Genomic DNA, 13,912 nt, shown 5'->3' with positions numbered 1-13,912 from the left:
TCCACTAGAAACAAATAAATAAGGCACGAAGCCTGAGAAACAATGAAAGCAACCTGAGCTTGTCCCTGTTAATCTGTTCCGCATTTCAGTTACATGCTAATCAACTGCCACTGGAATTATTGATCCTGCTTAGGATGGATAACGGCTTTAAGATGAGGGAGAAGGAGGCTCAGACACCATGGAGATGGGCGCAGTCTCAAAAACAAAATAGGCCAGGAGAGATCCACTGTGCATGCTCCCGCTCCCGCTCCCACCCAAACCACAAACAGCTTTCAGCACTTACCCAGGAACTCCACCTGGCTGCTGTCTTTCGGGCTGCTCAGGCAGTTTTCCAAATAAATCCCATCCTTAAAACAATCTTCCTTCTTCTTGGGTAGCCCCAACATCTCACTGGGCTGATCCAACACCTCCCCTCCGGAGCAAGAGCAAGGAGTCTGCATGATGCCACAGGGGTGGGAGCTGCTGCTGGTGGACAGGCAGGTGTCCAGCCACTGGCAGAGCATCTGGCAGGCAGCTTTGCTAGGGCTCCTGTTGCCCACCACCAGGTACTCCACTGAAAAGTCCCGCTCCTGAGCCTTGGTGGGCTTCCGTCGCACGTGCCCATCTTCTGCCGGGGACATGGTCTGCTTCATCTGGAGGAACTGCTTGTTGGACTGGAGGAAGGAGTACCTAGTGGAACTGTCACACAGTTTTAGCACATCGTCGAAGCTCTCCATGCCCAGGTAAGTGCGGGTGGACTCCAGGAAAGAGTCGAACTGGTAGGTGCGTATCGGCTGGTGGTCACATATGCCAGTGGGTTTCAAGACCTTCATGTACAAGGTGTACCTCCTTGGGTCCGGATTCTGGATAATCCAAGAGCACAGAGAGGAGTTCAGTGGGAAGACAGCAAAGGAAGAGAAATACCCGAAGAATTTCCCCTGGACCAGGGTGGTGCAAGGAGTTTGTCCTAGGTCGAGGGCCACCACTGTCCACACTAAGAAGAGTGGTGATATCAAAAGCAGGTTCAGGGCAAAGCCAGTGCTCCTCATCCTAGGTCTCTGGTCCTATGGAACTCAAAGTAATTGTCAGGCAGGTGCCAGATCTTGGACATAACAGGTGCAAGCTTAGAGGACAAGAGAGAGTTTATGAGACTCTATGCGAAATCAATCCGATCTTCCCATGTTCGGAGTTGGGCTCCCCCTTGTGGCCATAAGCAACGCCTGGGAAAGAGAAGAGAGGGGGAGTTTATTCATTCTCAGTAACACAGACCGGCTCTGAGACTCCGGGGAGTATCAGTTTTCTCCCCACACCCCTGCCCGCCCCCGGCACGGCTGTGAGAGACGCGCCGGCCCCCTCCCAGGCAGGAAGTTGCCCCGGGGACGATGCTGGGCAGCCTCCAGCACAGAATCGAGGTCGCTCGATGTTCTCAGCTAAGCGGATCTCAGCGGCGCCTCCCCCTGCGCGGTGACCCGGGCTGCGGGGCTGTTGAGAGGGGCAGGGAGTTTGGGTTTATTCCGCGGAAGCCCCTGACCCCAGCTGCCCGGACAAAGCCAAGCCGGAGCCCTCGCCTGCCCAGCGGCCAGGGGCTCCTGCTCCGCCGCGGCTCCGGGGGAGCGCCGGGGAGCTCCGGCTGCATTGCACGCCGCGGTCAGCGGGGCTCTGCCACTCCAGGCGGGCTGCGGCGTCCCCTCTCCTCCCTGTGCGCCTCTCCCCGGCCTTCCCCTCCCGCTCGCCCGGGGCCCCACCCCCGCGCCTCGCCCCCTAGCCATGCGGGGCGCCCCCCGGGGCCCAGCGAGGAGCCCGGCAGCGGGGCAGGGGTGGGTCCCGTGGCGGAGGCTGCCCCTTAGCCCCCGCGCCGAGCTGGGGAGCTCGGTCCCGCGGCGGGGAGCCCCGGCCGCTGCCCGTCCTGATACCCACGGAGCCCGCAGCCCTGCTTCCAGTGGCAGCCAGCGAGCTCCTCAGCGCCCCGGGCGCTGCGCCCCGCACAGCCCCGCGGCCGCCCACGCCCGAGCCGCCCCTGCGCTGCGCTGCGCCCCCGCAGGATGGAGAGGGGCGCAGCCAGCAACCTGTGCCCAGCGCTGCGTCCCGCACAGCCCCGCGGCCGCCCACGCCCGAGCCGCCCCTGCGCTGCGCTGCGCCCCCGCAGGATGGAGAGGGGCGCAGCCAGCAACCTGTGCCCAGCGCTGCGCCCCGCACAGCCCCGCGGCCGCCCACGCCCGAGCCGCCCCTGCGCTGCGCTGCGCTGCGCCCCCGCAGGATGGAGAGGGGCGCAGCCAGCAACCTGTGCCCAGCGCTGCGCTCCAAGCCCCGCAGGCCAGGGCGCTCTCCCCCCAACCCCTTCTCCTCCTCTCCCCCACCACTGCCCCGAGATCCTTTCCCCCTCCCCGTGCGCCCCCCGCGCTGCCCCGAGATCCTCCCCTCCCCGTGCGCCCCCCACCATTACCCCGGAATCCTCCCCTCCCCGTGCGCCCCCCACCACTGCCCCGGAATCCTCCCCTCCCCCGTGCACCTCCCACCGCTGCCCCAAGGATCCTTCGCCCCCGTGCGTCCCCCAGCGGCGCTGCCCCAGGATCCTCCCCCACCCCGTCCATCCCCCACACTATCCTAAGGTCCCAATCTCTCCCATGGCCCCCATGCCACTGCCCCAGGATCCTCCCCCCACCGTGGGCCTCCCTTCACTGCTCCAAGGATCCTTCCCCTTCCCTCCCTGCATCCCCCTCACTATCCTAGGGTCCTAACCCCTCCCGTGGGTCCCCCACCACGCCCACCACCACTTCCCAGGGATCCTTTCCGCCCCCCGGGCATCCCTCATTGCTGCCCCAGGGTCCTCTCCTCTATGTGCCCCCCCACTACCCTAGGGTCCTAACCCCTTCTGTGGGCTCCCGCAGTGCCCAAGGGTCCTTCCCCCCACATGTGCCCTCCACACTGCCCAATGGCCCTTCTCGCCTGTGTACCTCCAAACTGCCCAAGGGTCATAACCTTTCCCCCTGAGTCCCCACATGCCCAAAGGTCTATGCCCCCCATAAACCTCCAGCACTGCCCAAGGATTCTAACCCCCCCCACCCACCTTTCATCCCTACACAGCCCAATGGGCCCCTTCCTTCCTTTTCACCACTTCCCAGAGGGCTCCTCCACTACCCAAGAGACTCCTGCTCCTGTGCCCCCCACTGCCCAAAGGACACCTTCCCCTGTGCCCCTTCAGCCACCCCATCCCCTACCCCACTCACCCACCCACCCACAAATTTCTTGCTGGAGCTAGTTGGGAAAAGGGAGAAAAGGGTGGGGGGGTGTCAAGATAAACTGAAGCGTCTTTGCCTGACTCTGGGATCTGGGGGCAGAGTCCTCCTGGAGCTCCCCACCTGCTGAGGAGTAGCCACAGCAGGCAGATCAGTGCAGAGCCTGCTCTGAAGCCTTTGGAGATACTGAGGCACAGGGAACCCACAGGGAGCTGGAGGAGGGGCACTCCAACATTTTTAGGAGACCCTATCACCTTAAGGGCAGGGTGGGGAGATATAGGCACTGTCCCCCTTGGGGGGAGCTGATTGCATTGCCAGCCCATGCCCTCATTGGGCGAGGGGGGTGAGTGGGATTACATCATCACTAAACCAAACCTCTTCAGCCCCTCTATCTATCTGATGTTCCCCCAGGATGCACCAGGGGTCCCCATGCTCCAGTCAGGGTGACTGCAAACTGGAGGTCTGGTCATGAGAGAGGGAATGGTGCCATGCGCTCCCTTGAGAGAGGGCAGATTAAAGCAGGTCACCCCATCTTTAGGCCTGGTAGATGGCACAGCAGCGCATGGGGGACCTGCCAGCATCCTAGTCTCATATGCAGATGGTTGCCCATTGTCTGATGGCAATGATTCTCCAACTGTGGTCCAGACAGCACAGGCTGGTCCCATGGTGCTAGCTCCTCAGATTTTAAAGCCAAAAGGAATTATTATGATCATCTAGCCTGACCCCTTGCATCACACAGGCCGGAGAACCAAACCAGGGATTCTCACACCTAGCCCTTAACTTCTGGTCAAAGTAGAGCAGATCTTTCTGAAAGCTGTGCTTCTCGATTAAAAGACTACAAGCGATGGAAAATCCACCACAGCCCTGGGTGAGCTGTTCCACTGCTTAATCGCGCTCTCTGTTAAAAATCTGCATTACAAGAGAGTTTAAAAATATATAAATACTCCCCTAATGTGAATTAGCCATGTAAGCTCTTGGTGTAGTTCCTACAGGAATGATACATGATCGCCAAGGGGAAAAGGGATATGCTTTGTACAACACTCTCTCTAACAATGTTGTTCATGCTAGGAAACATTTGAGAACTCCTGCCTTAGGCCAGTTATGGGCATATATGTGCTCAGAGCACAGTTCACAGCAGGACACATCAGTTACTCAAATGCACTCAGCTTCCACTGACCTATGTTCCTGCAGCCAGTCAGTTCATTGCTAGCCTGTAAGAGGGCTCTGTACAGTCAGATTTCTGACACATCAGGAATTTTCCATGTCGAGCCATACACCCAATTTTCCAGCAGATCTCGAATTCACTCAGTTGAGCTCTCTCACCATCAGACACCATACAATTAGAGATGGGCCCAATCCCCCTAAACCCTAGTCCAACATCCACACTTTAGCTCCAGAGCCTAATTTTTTGCTTGCTTCCCAGCTCTATAAGGGTCTATGACACAGGCAGGCCCGGTGTCAGCGCATGCCAAGGTCCCCATGTCTCTGCTAAACACTAAGAAATACGTGGCTGGAATCAGCCCGACTCACCTGTGTGTTGGTACTGTTCAAATAGGTATTAGGATGATAAGAATGTGGTTAGTGTTAAGACCTTATTGAATTCTTGTAAATTGTTGCATGCGCTTATCTCACAGCATCTGTAACCAATATTGTAAGGTGCAATTTGAGTGGTTGTATTATGAGGCTCTGTGACTGTGTAAATCACCAGACAAGAGAAAGACATTGACTAGCATGAAGTGCTGATCTCCAGCAAAAGGTGTTACATCCTGCCCAACGGGGAAGGTCCATCCCCTAGATGGACTGTTGTGGAACATTAAAGAGGACAAAATACATTGTTTTCTACCTTCCTCCCCCCTTCCCCTGCCCATGACTATGAATTAGGCACATGGATTCTTCCTATCAGCTGAGTTCACAGATGAAAACACATGGGAGGAAGGGGATAAAAAACCCTAACGAGCTGTATCTCTATGCTTCTTGGACTGGGGGCGGGGGAGGAAAGTTTCCTAGGCATGAGCAAGAGATCCCCAGTGTTCAGCCTGGGTTAGCTCTAAAGGACTTATACAGCTTGCTTATTACAGATGTTTCTGTTACTAAAACCCTAACTGATTTGTGTATATATGTTTACCTACTTCAACCTTGTAAATAACTCTCATCTCCTTTTCTTACTTAATAAATGTTTATATAGTTTATTATAGGATTGGCTACAAGGTTGTCTTTGGTGTAAGATCTAAAGTGCAATTGACCTGGGGTAAGTGACTGGTCCTTTGGGACTGGGAGTAACCTGGATATAGCTATGATTCTTGGTGTAAGGGACCATCTAGCATAAAAGTAAACTTATCTGGGAGGCAAGATAGATCTGAGTACCCAAGACGCCTGTGACTCCGTGTTTAGCCTGTTACAGTGCCTCAGGAGTTTACACATGATAATCAGTCGATGAAATCTAAATATACAACTAGCAACCAATTTGGGGTTGGTACCCTGCTTCCTGTCAGTCTGCCCTGAGGTTGGTCCTCATGCTCTTGAGTCACTGCAGGCAGTGTTACAGGGCAAACCAAAATCACAATCTGAACATCTCTGAGCTTTGAGAGGGTTCAAAAGGTAGATCTGACTTCTGCAGCCTGGGTTTATTTCCACTTCAAGTCGCTGTGAAAACTCTATGCAAGCAGAGTGCTAGGTGTCCTAGCATTCTGTTAGCTCAGACACTAATTGGCATGGAAATCGAATCCATCTGTACTTTAATCTGTCAGAAATCTGAATCCCAGGCCTGACACCAGCTGATAGTCTTGCCAAACTTGATAGCCCAGATTTCTCTATGACAAATTCCACAGCTTAACCAGATTTCTAACATGCTTTAAACCATGCCACTCTCCAGAACCAGATTTCAGGAAACAGACCAGGGTGGGGACAGGAAGAGATGTTTAATTATAATGCAACTTGCACGCATCAGCCAGGGACCACATGAGCACCAAGACAGGTCACCATGATTCACGATTGCTAAGGCTAAGGCTTTCTATCATCTCTTCTGCTTCAGTGAGCAGTGGGAGCCCTGCTTAAGTGTCTGATTCCAAAGGAGCAAAGAAGAAAGGATGAAGAGATTCCCCAGCAATTCTCCCTTTTCTTTGACCCTAAGGAAGCCCCTCCATGGGAATCAAGCCATGCTGCTTGTGAGGGGGAAAGCCATGGTCCATGACATCATGCCATTTCTGTGGAGAACCCCCTGGTGAGGTAATACTGACACAGCTAGGAATATCTGGTCCCTCTCACAGTGAAATACTCCCTATACATGGTTTTGGAAGTGGTCACTGGCAGAGATGCCACGTCAATGCGGCAGGGCAAGAGGGCCAGGAACAGGGGTAGGTACAGTGACAGGTGTCCTGAGATCCAGTAATTTAAAGGCCGAACCCCAAAGAGACTCTACAAGTTGGAACTCCCCCAGTCTCCTGTCCCCTGCAAAGCAGGTTTTCCTGCATAAGGGGCAGCCTGGCCCAGGTAAATAATAAATAACATTTGCCAGCCTCTAACTGCCTCAGACGCTCCAGGATTCATGTTGTAAAAGCCAACAAACTTTAACTAAACAGACCCGTTAATGGGACACTGCGTTACAGCTGTTAGGCCTCAGGATTGATTTCCTCTGCACGTAGTCCCATCTTCCCATCTGGAAGGGTTTACCATAAGAAATAGAAACATATTTTTTTCTCCTTCAACTCATCCTTGCTCAAGTGGGAAATGTTAAGAGAAAAAATAAATGCACGAACACCTGGATCTCCAGCACAATGCGCTATAAACCCAGCAGTGTGTGGGCAGACCGGCATACTGCAATGTACTGGCTAAGGGCCCAATCCCGCAAGCTTTACACAGGCCAAACTTCAAGTGAAGTCAATAGCAGTTTGGCTGAATATGCCCGTGGAAGTACCGATCTGCCTTCTAATTACACAGAAAGACAGACTGCTCAAGTGTTGTGGATGTGTCTACAATGCACACAGCATCCGGGCTCTGACTCAGGTTTGAGTCCAAGTTCCCACTTCCGTCCACACACAAAGCAGTCTGACTCAGATCAGTAAGCACTCAGGACCTGCGTCCTTGGACCCTGCTAGGGGGCAGGGTCAGAGCCTGAGTCCGCCCTGCTGTGATTCGAGTCAAAACCTTCTTGTTTTGCAGTGTAGATACAAGTCAAGCCGCTGACCCGAACCAAGAGGTCTGTGTATATAGTGCAGTACGGACACTTTAGCACAGTTGTGAGACCTGAGTCCAGGTTTACAATGCAGTGTGGACACTCAAGCATGGATTTGGAAACACTGAGTCTCCAAACCCGGATTTCACAAACCCAGGATTAGTATGCAATGTAGACACACCATAATATGCCATTCCCCTGACTTCAGCCTACAGCAGACACAATCCATCCAATCTTCCATCACAGCGGGATCTGTCACTGACACCGGCTCCTCTTTAGCTTGCGTGAAACACAAGACCCGAGCTCTACCTCTGCAGCGACTGTGACAGAAAAGCAACCACAGAATGGTGACAGCTGGCTCCCTCACCTCGGCAAGGATAAACATTCGAAGAGGAACAGATTTTTGCCCCCACACGAGTCAGAATTTATTCCTGACAGTCTAAAGGCAAGAAAGAGTCTGGCAAGTTCAGAGTGAAAGTACCATCCCTGGTTTAACTGTGTGTGTAACAGAGCTAAAGCAGAGAGCTAGGCAGACAGAGCTAGAAAAGACCTTGGCTCCAATTGCTTATGCAATCAGCCTGGCACAAGGGTACTGCAGGAGCCAGGGCAAAGTAGCCACCTTGGGTTGTTTCTCTCTCCACTTTTTAGTCATCTGTATTCTAGTAGCCCCTAGCAGCCCCCACCAGAGTCTGGGCCCCTCTGTGCAAGGTGCTGTACAAACACAGTAACAAACAGCCCTTGAACACCTTACAGTCTAACCGGAGAGGCACTAGGAAGACAGGATGTATTCCTCTCATCATCATTTTACAGGCGCAGGGAGACTATGGCCTTGCTCACTCCCATAGAGAGTCTGTGACAGCACTGAACTGAAATGAGATCATCCAAGTCTTGCTCCTGAAGCTTAACCACAAGACCCTTCCTCTCCAGTCTGCCTTCTGGACACAGGTTGTGACAGAGACTGAAAGAGGCTCTCTAAGGAAAATAGCCTTTTGTTCCCCAGGAGCCACTAGTGCCCTGAGTGTGCAATGTCTGCAGACATTCAAATTCTTACAAACACATTCTTACAGACATTCAAATTCTCCCCTTGGGAGAGTCAACTAGTTCTTTTCATCTTTCCTGGGAAATCAAGTCCTTCCAGCCCTGGGATCACTGCTGTTGCTCCTCTAGGAACTCTCTCTGGTTGCCTGCACCTAGCTTCTCTCCCTGTTTGCACTAACATGAGGTCCTAGCCCTATGCTTTTGCTATCACTCTCTCTTGCCTTCCCGATGAGACAGTAACACATCCATGTCCACCTAGCACTCCACAGATGTCACCTCACAGACATTCAGCCCTTTAATCCCAATATTAATAACAGTGTCTAAGCAGGGACTGAGTTCAGGTAGTCCTACCCCCGGAAGGACAGGTTACGACCACACAAGCTAATGGGGAATCTTTCTCTGGATGGGCCCGAATCAGGGTTTATGACTCATAGTTTCGCAGTTCTCATTCTGACCAGCAGAGGGCAGTGCTACCTCAGTGTTAGCTACATGGTAGGCTACCATTATCAGTGTCTCTTACAGCTAAATAACTACAGAAAGGGTCTCTTTTTGTAACACGTTCCAAGGGACCTTCCCATAAAGGAAAAACTCCGCTGCTCCTACTGCTCTTCTACCCCACAGCTCAGATATGTCCTGCAGGACTCCAGGGGCTTCCTGCTTCCCCATTTCCACCCCTTCAGCTCCACTTACCAGCTTAAATGTGCCACATGACAGAATTCTAATTCCCCATATGCCCCTCCCCTCTTGGAGCATGGCTAACATCCTACAGGGATACAACTCAAATCACAGAGTGCTAAATCTTCCTTGGGACCTCCGGTTTCTTCAAAGAAATTCCCCAGTATCAATCAGCCCGCTTTTCTCATGGCACAGCCCTTAAAGGTTCAGTTCTTAATGTCTGAGAAACACATTCATGCCCTTATCTGTGGTGAACTGAGAGCAGAGAAGGCTGTAACCAGCTGGGAATTTTCTTCTTTCTGCTGAAGCGAACAGCTAACGCACTGTGGAAATGCCTAGAGTAACGACATGGCATCTGTCACCCGGCGGTACACGGAGAGCGCCAGGCATGGAAGGGAACTGAGCATGAGGCTGGGGTGCATTTGTGTCAGTTTCCTAGACCAGGAACGCCAGCTAGAGAGACACTCAGCCAGAGCATCCCTGCTACTGGATCTTGGAGCTACGCCTGAATGGAGTCGGCTTTGTGAAGCCCATCAACTCACCAGCAATCTCAAGGGGTAGCAGCTATTGGAGGTTTTGGTTCCTTTTCTTTTTTATGATCCTCGTTTCCTTATTTTTTGCTCTCCCTCTGACTTTCCTCCTGGAGAAGATGAGTTCACTCATAGGCAGCGCGTAATAGAGGCTGGGGGAGATTAAGCCACCTCAAACCTCGCTCTGGTCTCCGGGCCTCAATGGGGGGGGCAGGGCCTCAGGGGGGAAGAGATGGAGTGGGGGCGGAACAGGGGTGGGGCTGCAAGGGAAGAGGCAGAATGGGGACAGGGCCATGGGCAGGGCTGTGGGGGAAGGGGTGGAATAGGGTGGGGCCCTGGGTGGGGCCCTGAGTGGAACGGGGAAGGGGCACCAAGCTCCAGCCAGGGCCAAGACAGAGAGCTCCAACGTGCTCCTAGCTGAGGCTGAGAGCTTGACTCCAGGTGGAGTCAAGCTCTCGGCCCCCCACCCTCCACCCCAGCCGGGGACACGGGGGGCTGAGAGCAGCAAGTCAAAGTGAGGCCTCGGCTGGAAGAGGCGAAGCAGGGGGCTAGTCTCCTCAAGAGGAAGCTTCACACCCACCGCCCATGAGCTCACTCTGACCCTTTCCAGCAGCACTTTGTCCATAAGAAGCCACGGCAGCTTCACTCAGATATAGGAGTCTGACAAAAGTCAAAGGACGAGGTGTATCACAACGAGAGGAAGGAGGATCTCTGGGCAAGGGATGAGGGAAACTCCCTGGCTCTTCCTGGATGACAATTCCACTCTTAGATCCTACCGGCCAGATCCTCAGGTGGTGTAAATCAGCACAGTCCACTGAGTTCAGTAGAACTACTCCAGCGTAGGCCAGCTGAGGATCTGGCTATGTGGTGATAAGAGCTATTTCAATGCACTAGATAGACAAGGAGCCACTTGATCCCTTTGGAACGAGTCACGAGATCTAGACTCAGAAAATCAATAGAAGATGGACGGAGTAAGGCACTTGGTGTTCGGTGGGTCCCCTGCCCTATTCCTGAGGTGTAACATGGGGATATTGCTACTCATCTACATATGGGTAACACGTAGGAGCTTGACTTACACTGACAAAGTGCCTGGAGATGTTTGAATGGAAGTCGCCACTGAAGAAGAAACAATCCCATGCTGACAGAACGGTAGATGAGACACTCTGCTTCCCAAGATTCTCTAGTCTTCCTCTCGGATTTTGCTGCCTGAATTGCACTTTAAATGCCCTTTGCCATCATGGATGGGCTCCCCCGTGTCTTCCCATCCCAGAGACCCACCTACTGCCTCTAAACTCTGTGCATTCAGATTCTCCAGATGTGTGTATAGGGGTGGGCATGAACAGGGGAGTCCCAGGAAAGCTTGTTCCAGATCCGCCAGTTATAGTAATTACTTGTATTTATATCCAGCAGCATCTTTCATCCCCAAGTGCTTTGAAATCCACAGCAAAGGGCATCCAGCCTCGGGGATGAATTGCAGCCGCAGCTAAACAGCTCCCAGGAACAGCACACAACAGTCAAGAAGAGAAAGTGAAGGAGAACGTTAAATACAACGGAACCTGCCGGGGACTTAGGGAAAGCGGACTGTAATCAGTCATAGCAGATGATTAGCATTAATACACCCAACTCTTGCAAAAGTGCTGCAGGATCTTTAATGGTTACCAGTGGCCAATGCTGCAGTTTCTATCATTGACAAGACAGGCTGTCCTGCTAACATTAGGCTGTGTAAAGTGACCCCTGGGCATCGGCTCAGAGGAAAAGGTGCTACCTGTCAGCCTTGGATCACCATCACCACTTCCTACAACATTGGGCTCTCCACTGAAGCTCTCCTAGCCCCACATTAAATAGGCTTTGCCCCGCAGAGCTCAGGAGACCTGATGGGGTCATAGCCAGATGTGGCACATCAGGCTGCACTTCAGCTGACCCATACCCCTTATGGATCAACACAGACGGATACAGAGCCTGGATGCAGGAGAGCCAGTTTGTAACACAAAGAGACACACTTTGCACCATGGGGCAAAGGGAACCCTCGGAAGCTCAGGGAGACATGAAGGGGCAAACCCACTGGAGAGGGGGAGCCCTAGGTCAGGAGGTGGGGCAGGGGGGAAGTACGCAAAGGATCATGTGCAAAATGATCATGGGCCGTAGCTATGCGAGAGATGGAGCTGAATCCACCCCGAGAGCTGGGGAAATCAATCAGAGGCAGAGTCCCAGACTCCAGCTCTTGCACTGCATTTCCCCAAGGCCAAAAAGCTGCTTCCAAGCTAACCCAAGCCCCAGGGTCAATCTGAGTCTACAGCTCTGGATTCCAGCTGCCTGTGTGCAGCCTCACTTCAGCTTCAGACAGCGGAGAGCGGAGTAGGGAAGAGAGAATGTGCTGCGATGCATAAGTTAGCCACAGATCAGATCAAAATCCGGCGAGAGGATTGTAATCACACAAGTGGGGATGTGGAGTACCTGCCGAACCTCATTTTAAAAAAAAAGAAAACAGTAGGCAGAGTCCTTCATTTAACCTCAACCAGCAGGCAGGGCATGGGATTAGGAATTCAAGAAACCTGGGATTTAGTCCCAGTTTTGCCACTGACTTGCTGTGGGACCTTGGCTAAGTCATTTCCCCGCTCCGTGCCTCAGTTCCCCATCTGTAAAATGGGGCACCTTTGTGCAATGCTTTATTGTATGCAGATTTAGCCCAGATGAAAGATACTGGTTTTACAGACCTGGAGACTGACGTTTCTCCACAGAGAATGTTAATTACCCGATATCTGGTCTGGGGGTCAAGGCACAGGGCTCTTATCCATCTTAGGTACTTAATTTGCCCCCCATATCCATAAGTGCCCCACAATCTTTAATGCATTTACCTTCACAACCATCCTTTGAGGTGGGGCAGAGCTATCAGCCCCACTTTACAGATGAGCAGCTGAGTCGCAAAGAGACCAAGGTGCTCACGGTGAATGAGCCACAAGACAATCCCTCTTCATTCACAGAACCACTTCTATCTGTTCCCTTGATTTGGAGGGAGCAGGGACTTTCTCAGGCTGCAAATCTTTCTGGGCAGAGACTATCTTTTAATCGGTGACTGGGCAATGCCTGGCATACTGGGGCCCTTAGGCACTACTGCAGTGATACACAGGCAGGCTCACACCCAGATGCACACATGCATGTGGGGGCACATGCACAGCACAAGAACAAATGAGTTTGAATGATTTCCTGCATGAATCACACCCCAGCCATCAACTCTGAGAAGCAGCAACACTGGGATTTGCTTAAAGGAGAGTGATGCAGAAATGTCCCCGTTTATTTCAACCATTTTCTCCTCGGCAGAGCCCTTGAGAGATGGAGTTGGGGCTGGACGGGTCAGGGAGAAGGGGCTAGCTGGGAGGAGAGGCAAAGGGTGCTTTCTGGGGCTTCTTTAATCACAGACGATGTCAGCAGATGTTATTGAGTGATTTGTGCAGTATTAAGAATGTGCTGGAGTGGGATTGGGGTTAGTTAGCTGTCAGCACATAACCTTGATGAAGATGAAGGATCTAAGGAGGGAGAGTTGTATTTATTCTGAGAAGGCTCGGGTGATGTTTCATCATGGAAAGTGACAGCAGAGCTGGTGCTTTCAGACACTCCTTCATTTGTATGGGTTTCCCCTTCTGCCTGGGAGGCAGACAGATGTGAACTGGAGAGAGGGGCTGCCAGGGCAGGGGAAAATCCATCAAGAGATCTGTAAACTCTACGCAGTGCTTGGGGTTTGGCCACTAAGTAATACACATGGAGCTGTTAAATGGAATGTATCTACAATCGGACCTACTCTTTCCCCTCTCTCCTCAGCTTCCAAAACACACATACTTTATTATGTTCTTTGTTCCCTTCAAAATAAAAGCTTCAGTGATGGTGCCCCTTTCCCTATCCCAATAAAATAACAATATCTGCCAGTTCAGAGTGACCCGGCCATCACAAATCAGCATGTATAGCCCAAGGGCTTGTGAGCAACCCTACAATAACAAAGCAACCCACTAGCATTCATGAACCAATCCCACAACAAACCAATGGTGCAGGGGAGAAGAGTAGCCCAACTGAGCACATACCCTGCACAGCATAAAGCACTTCCCCAGTCCCCTCTTTACTAGGAGCTGTTCTTGGGCAGTTCTGGTCTCTCATGTTTAACAAAGATGAATTCAAACTGGAACAGGTGCAGAGAAGGGCTCCTAGGATGATCAGAGGAATGGAGAACCTACCTTAGGAGGGGAGACTCAAAGAGCTCAGCTTGTTTAGCCTAACCAAAAGAAGGATGAGGT

At 52.5% G+C, this 13,912-nt stretch overlaps 1 protein-coding gene across 11 annotated transcripts in view; it reads right to left on the bottom strand.

Annotated features, from left to right (window-relative positions):
* ADGRB1 (adhesion G protein-coupled receptor B1) overlaps nucleotides 1-13,912 on the bottom strand; it is a 376,961-nt gene that overhangs the window by 269,202 nt on the left and 93,847 nt on the right. For all 11 annotated transcript variants that reach the window (XM_030553892.1, XM_030553899.1, XM_030553900.1 and 8 more), the window contains exon 2: nucleotides 284-1,199. In XM_030553892.1, the coding sequence (XP_030409752.1) occupies nucleotides 284-1,028 (745 nt within the window). In that variant the 5' untranslated portion in view covers nucleotides 1,029-1,199. The remainder of the gene's footprint in view (nucleotides 1-283; nucleotides 1,200-13,912) is intronic.

The sequence above is a fragment of the Gopherus evgoodei genome, chromosome 2 (genome assembly GCF_007399415.2).
Source record: "Gopherus evgoodei ecotype Sinaloan lineage chromosome 2, rGopEvg1_v1.p, whole genome shotgun sequence".
Taxonomy (NCBI): Eukaryota; Metazoa; Chordata; order Testudines; family Testudinidae; genus Gopherus; species Gopherus evgoodei.
This window is presented reverse-complemented; position numbering and strand designations above follow the sequence as displayed.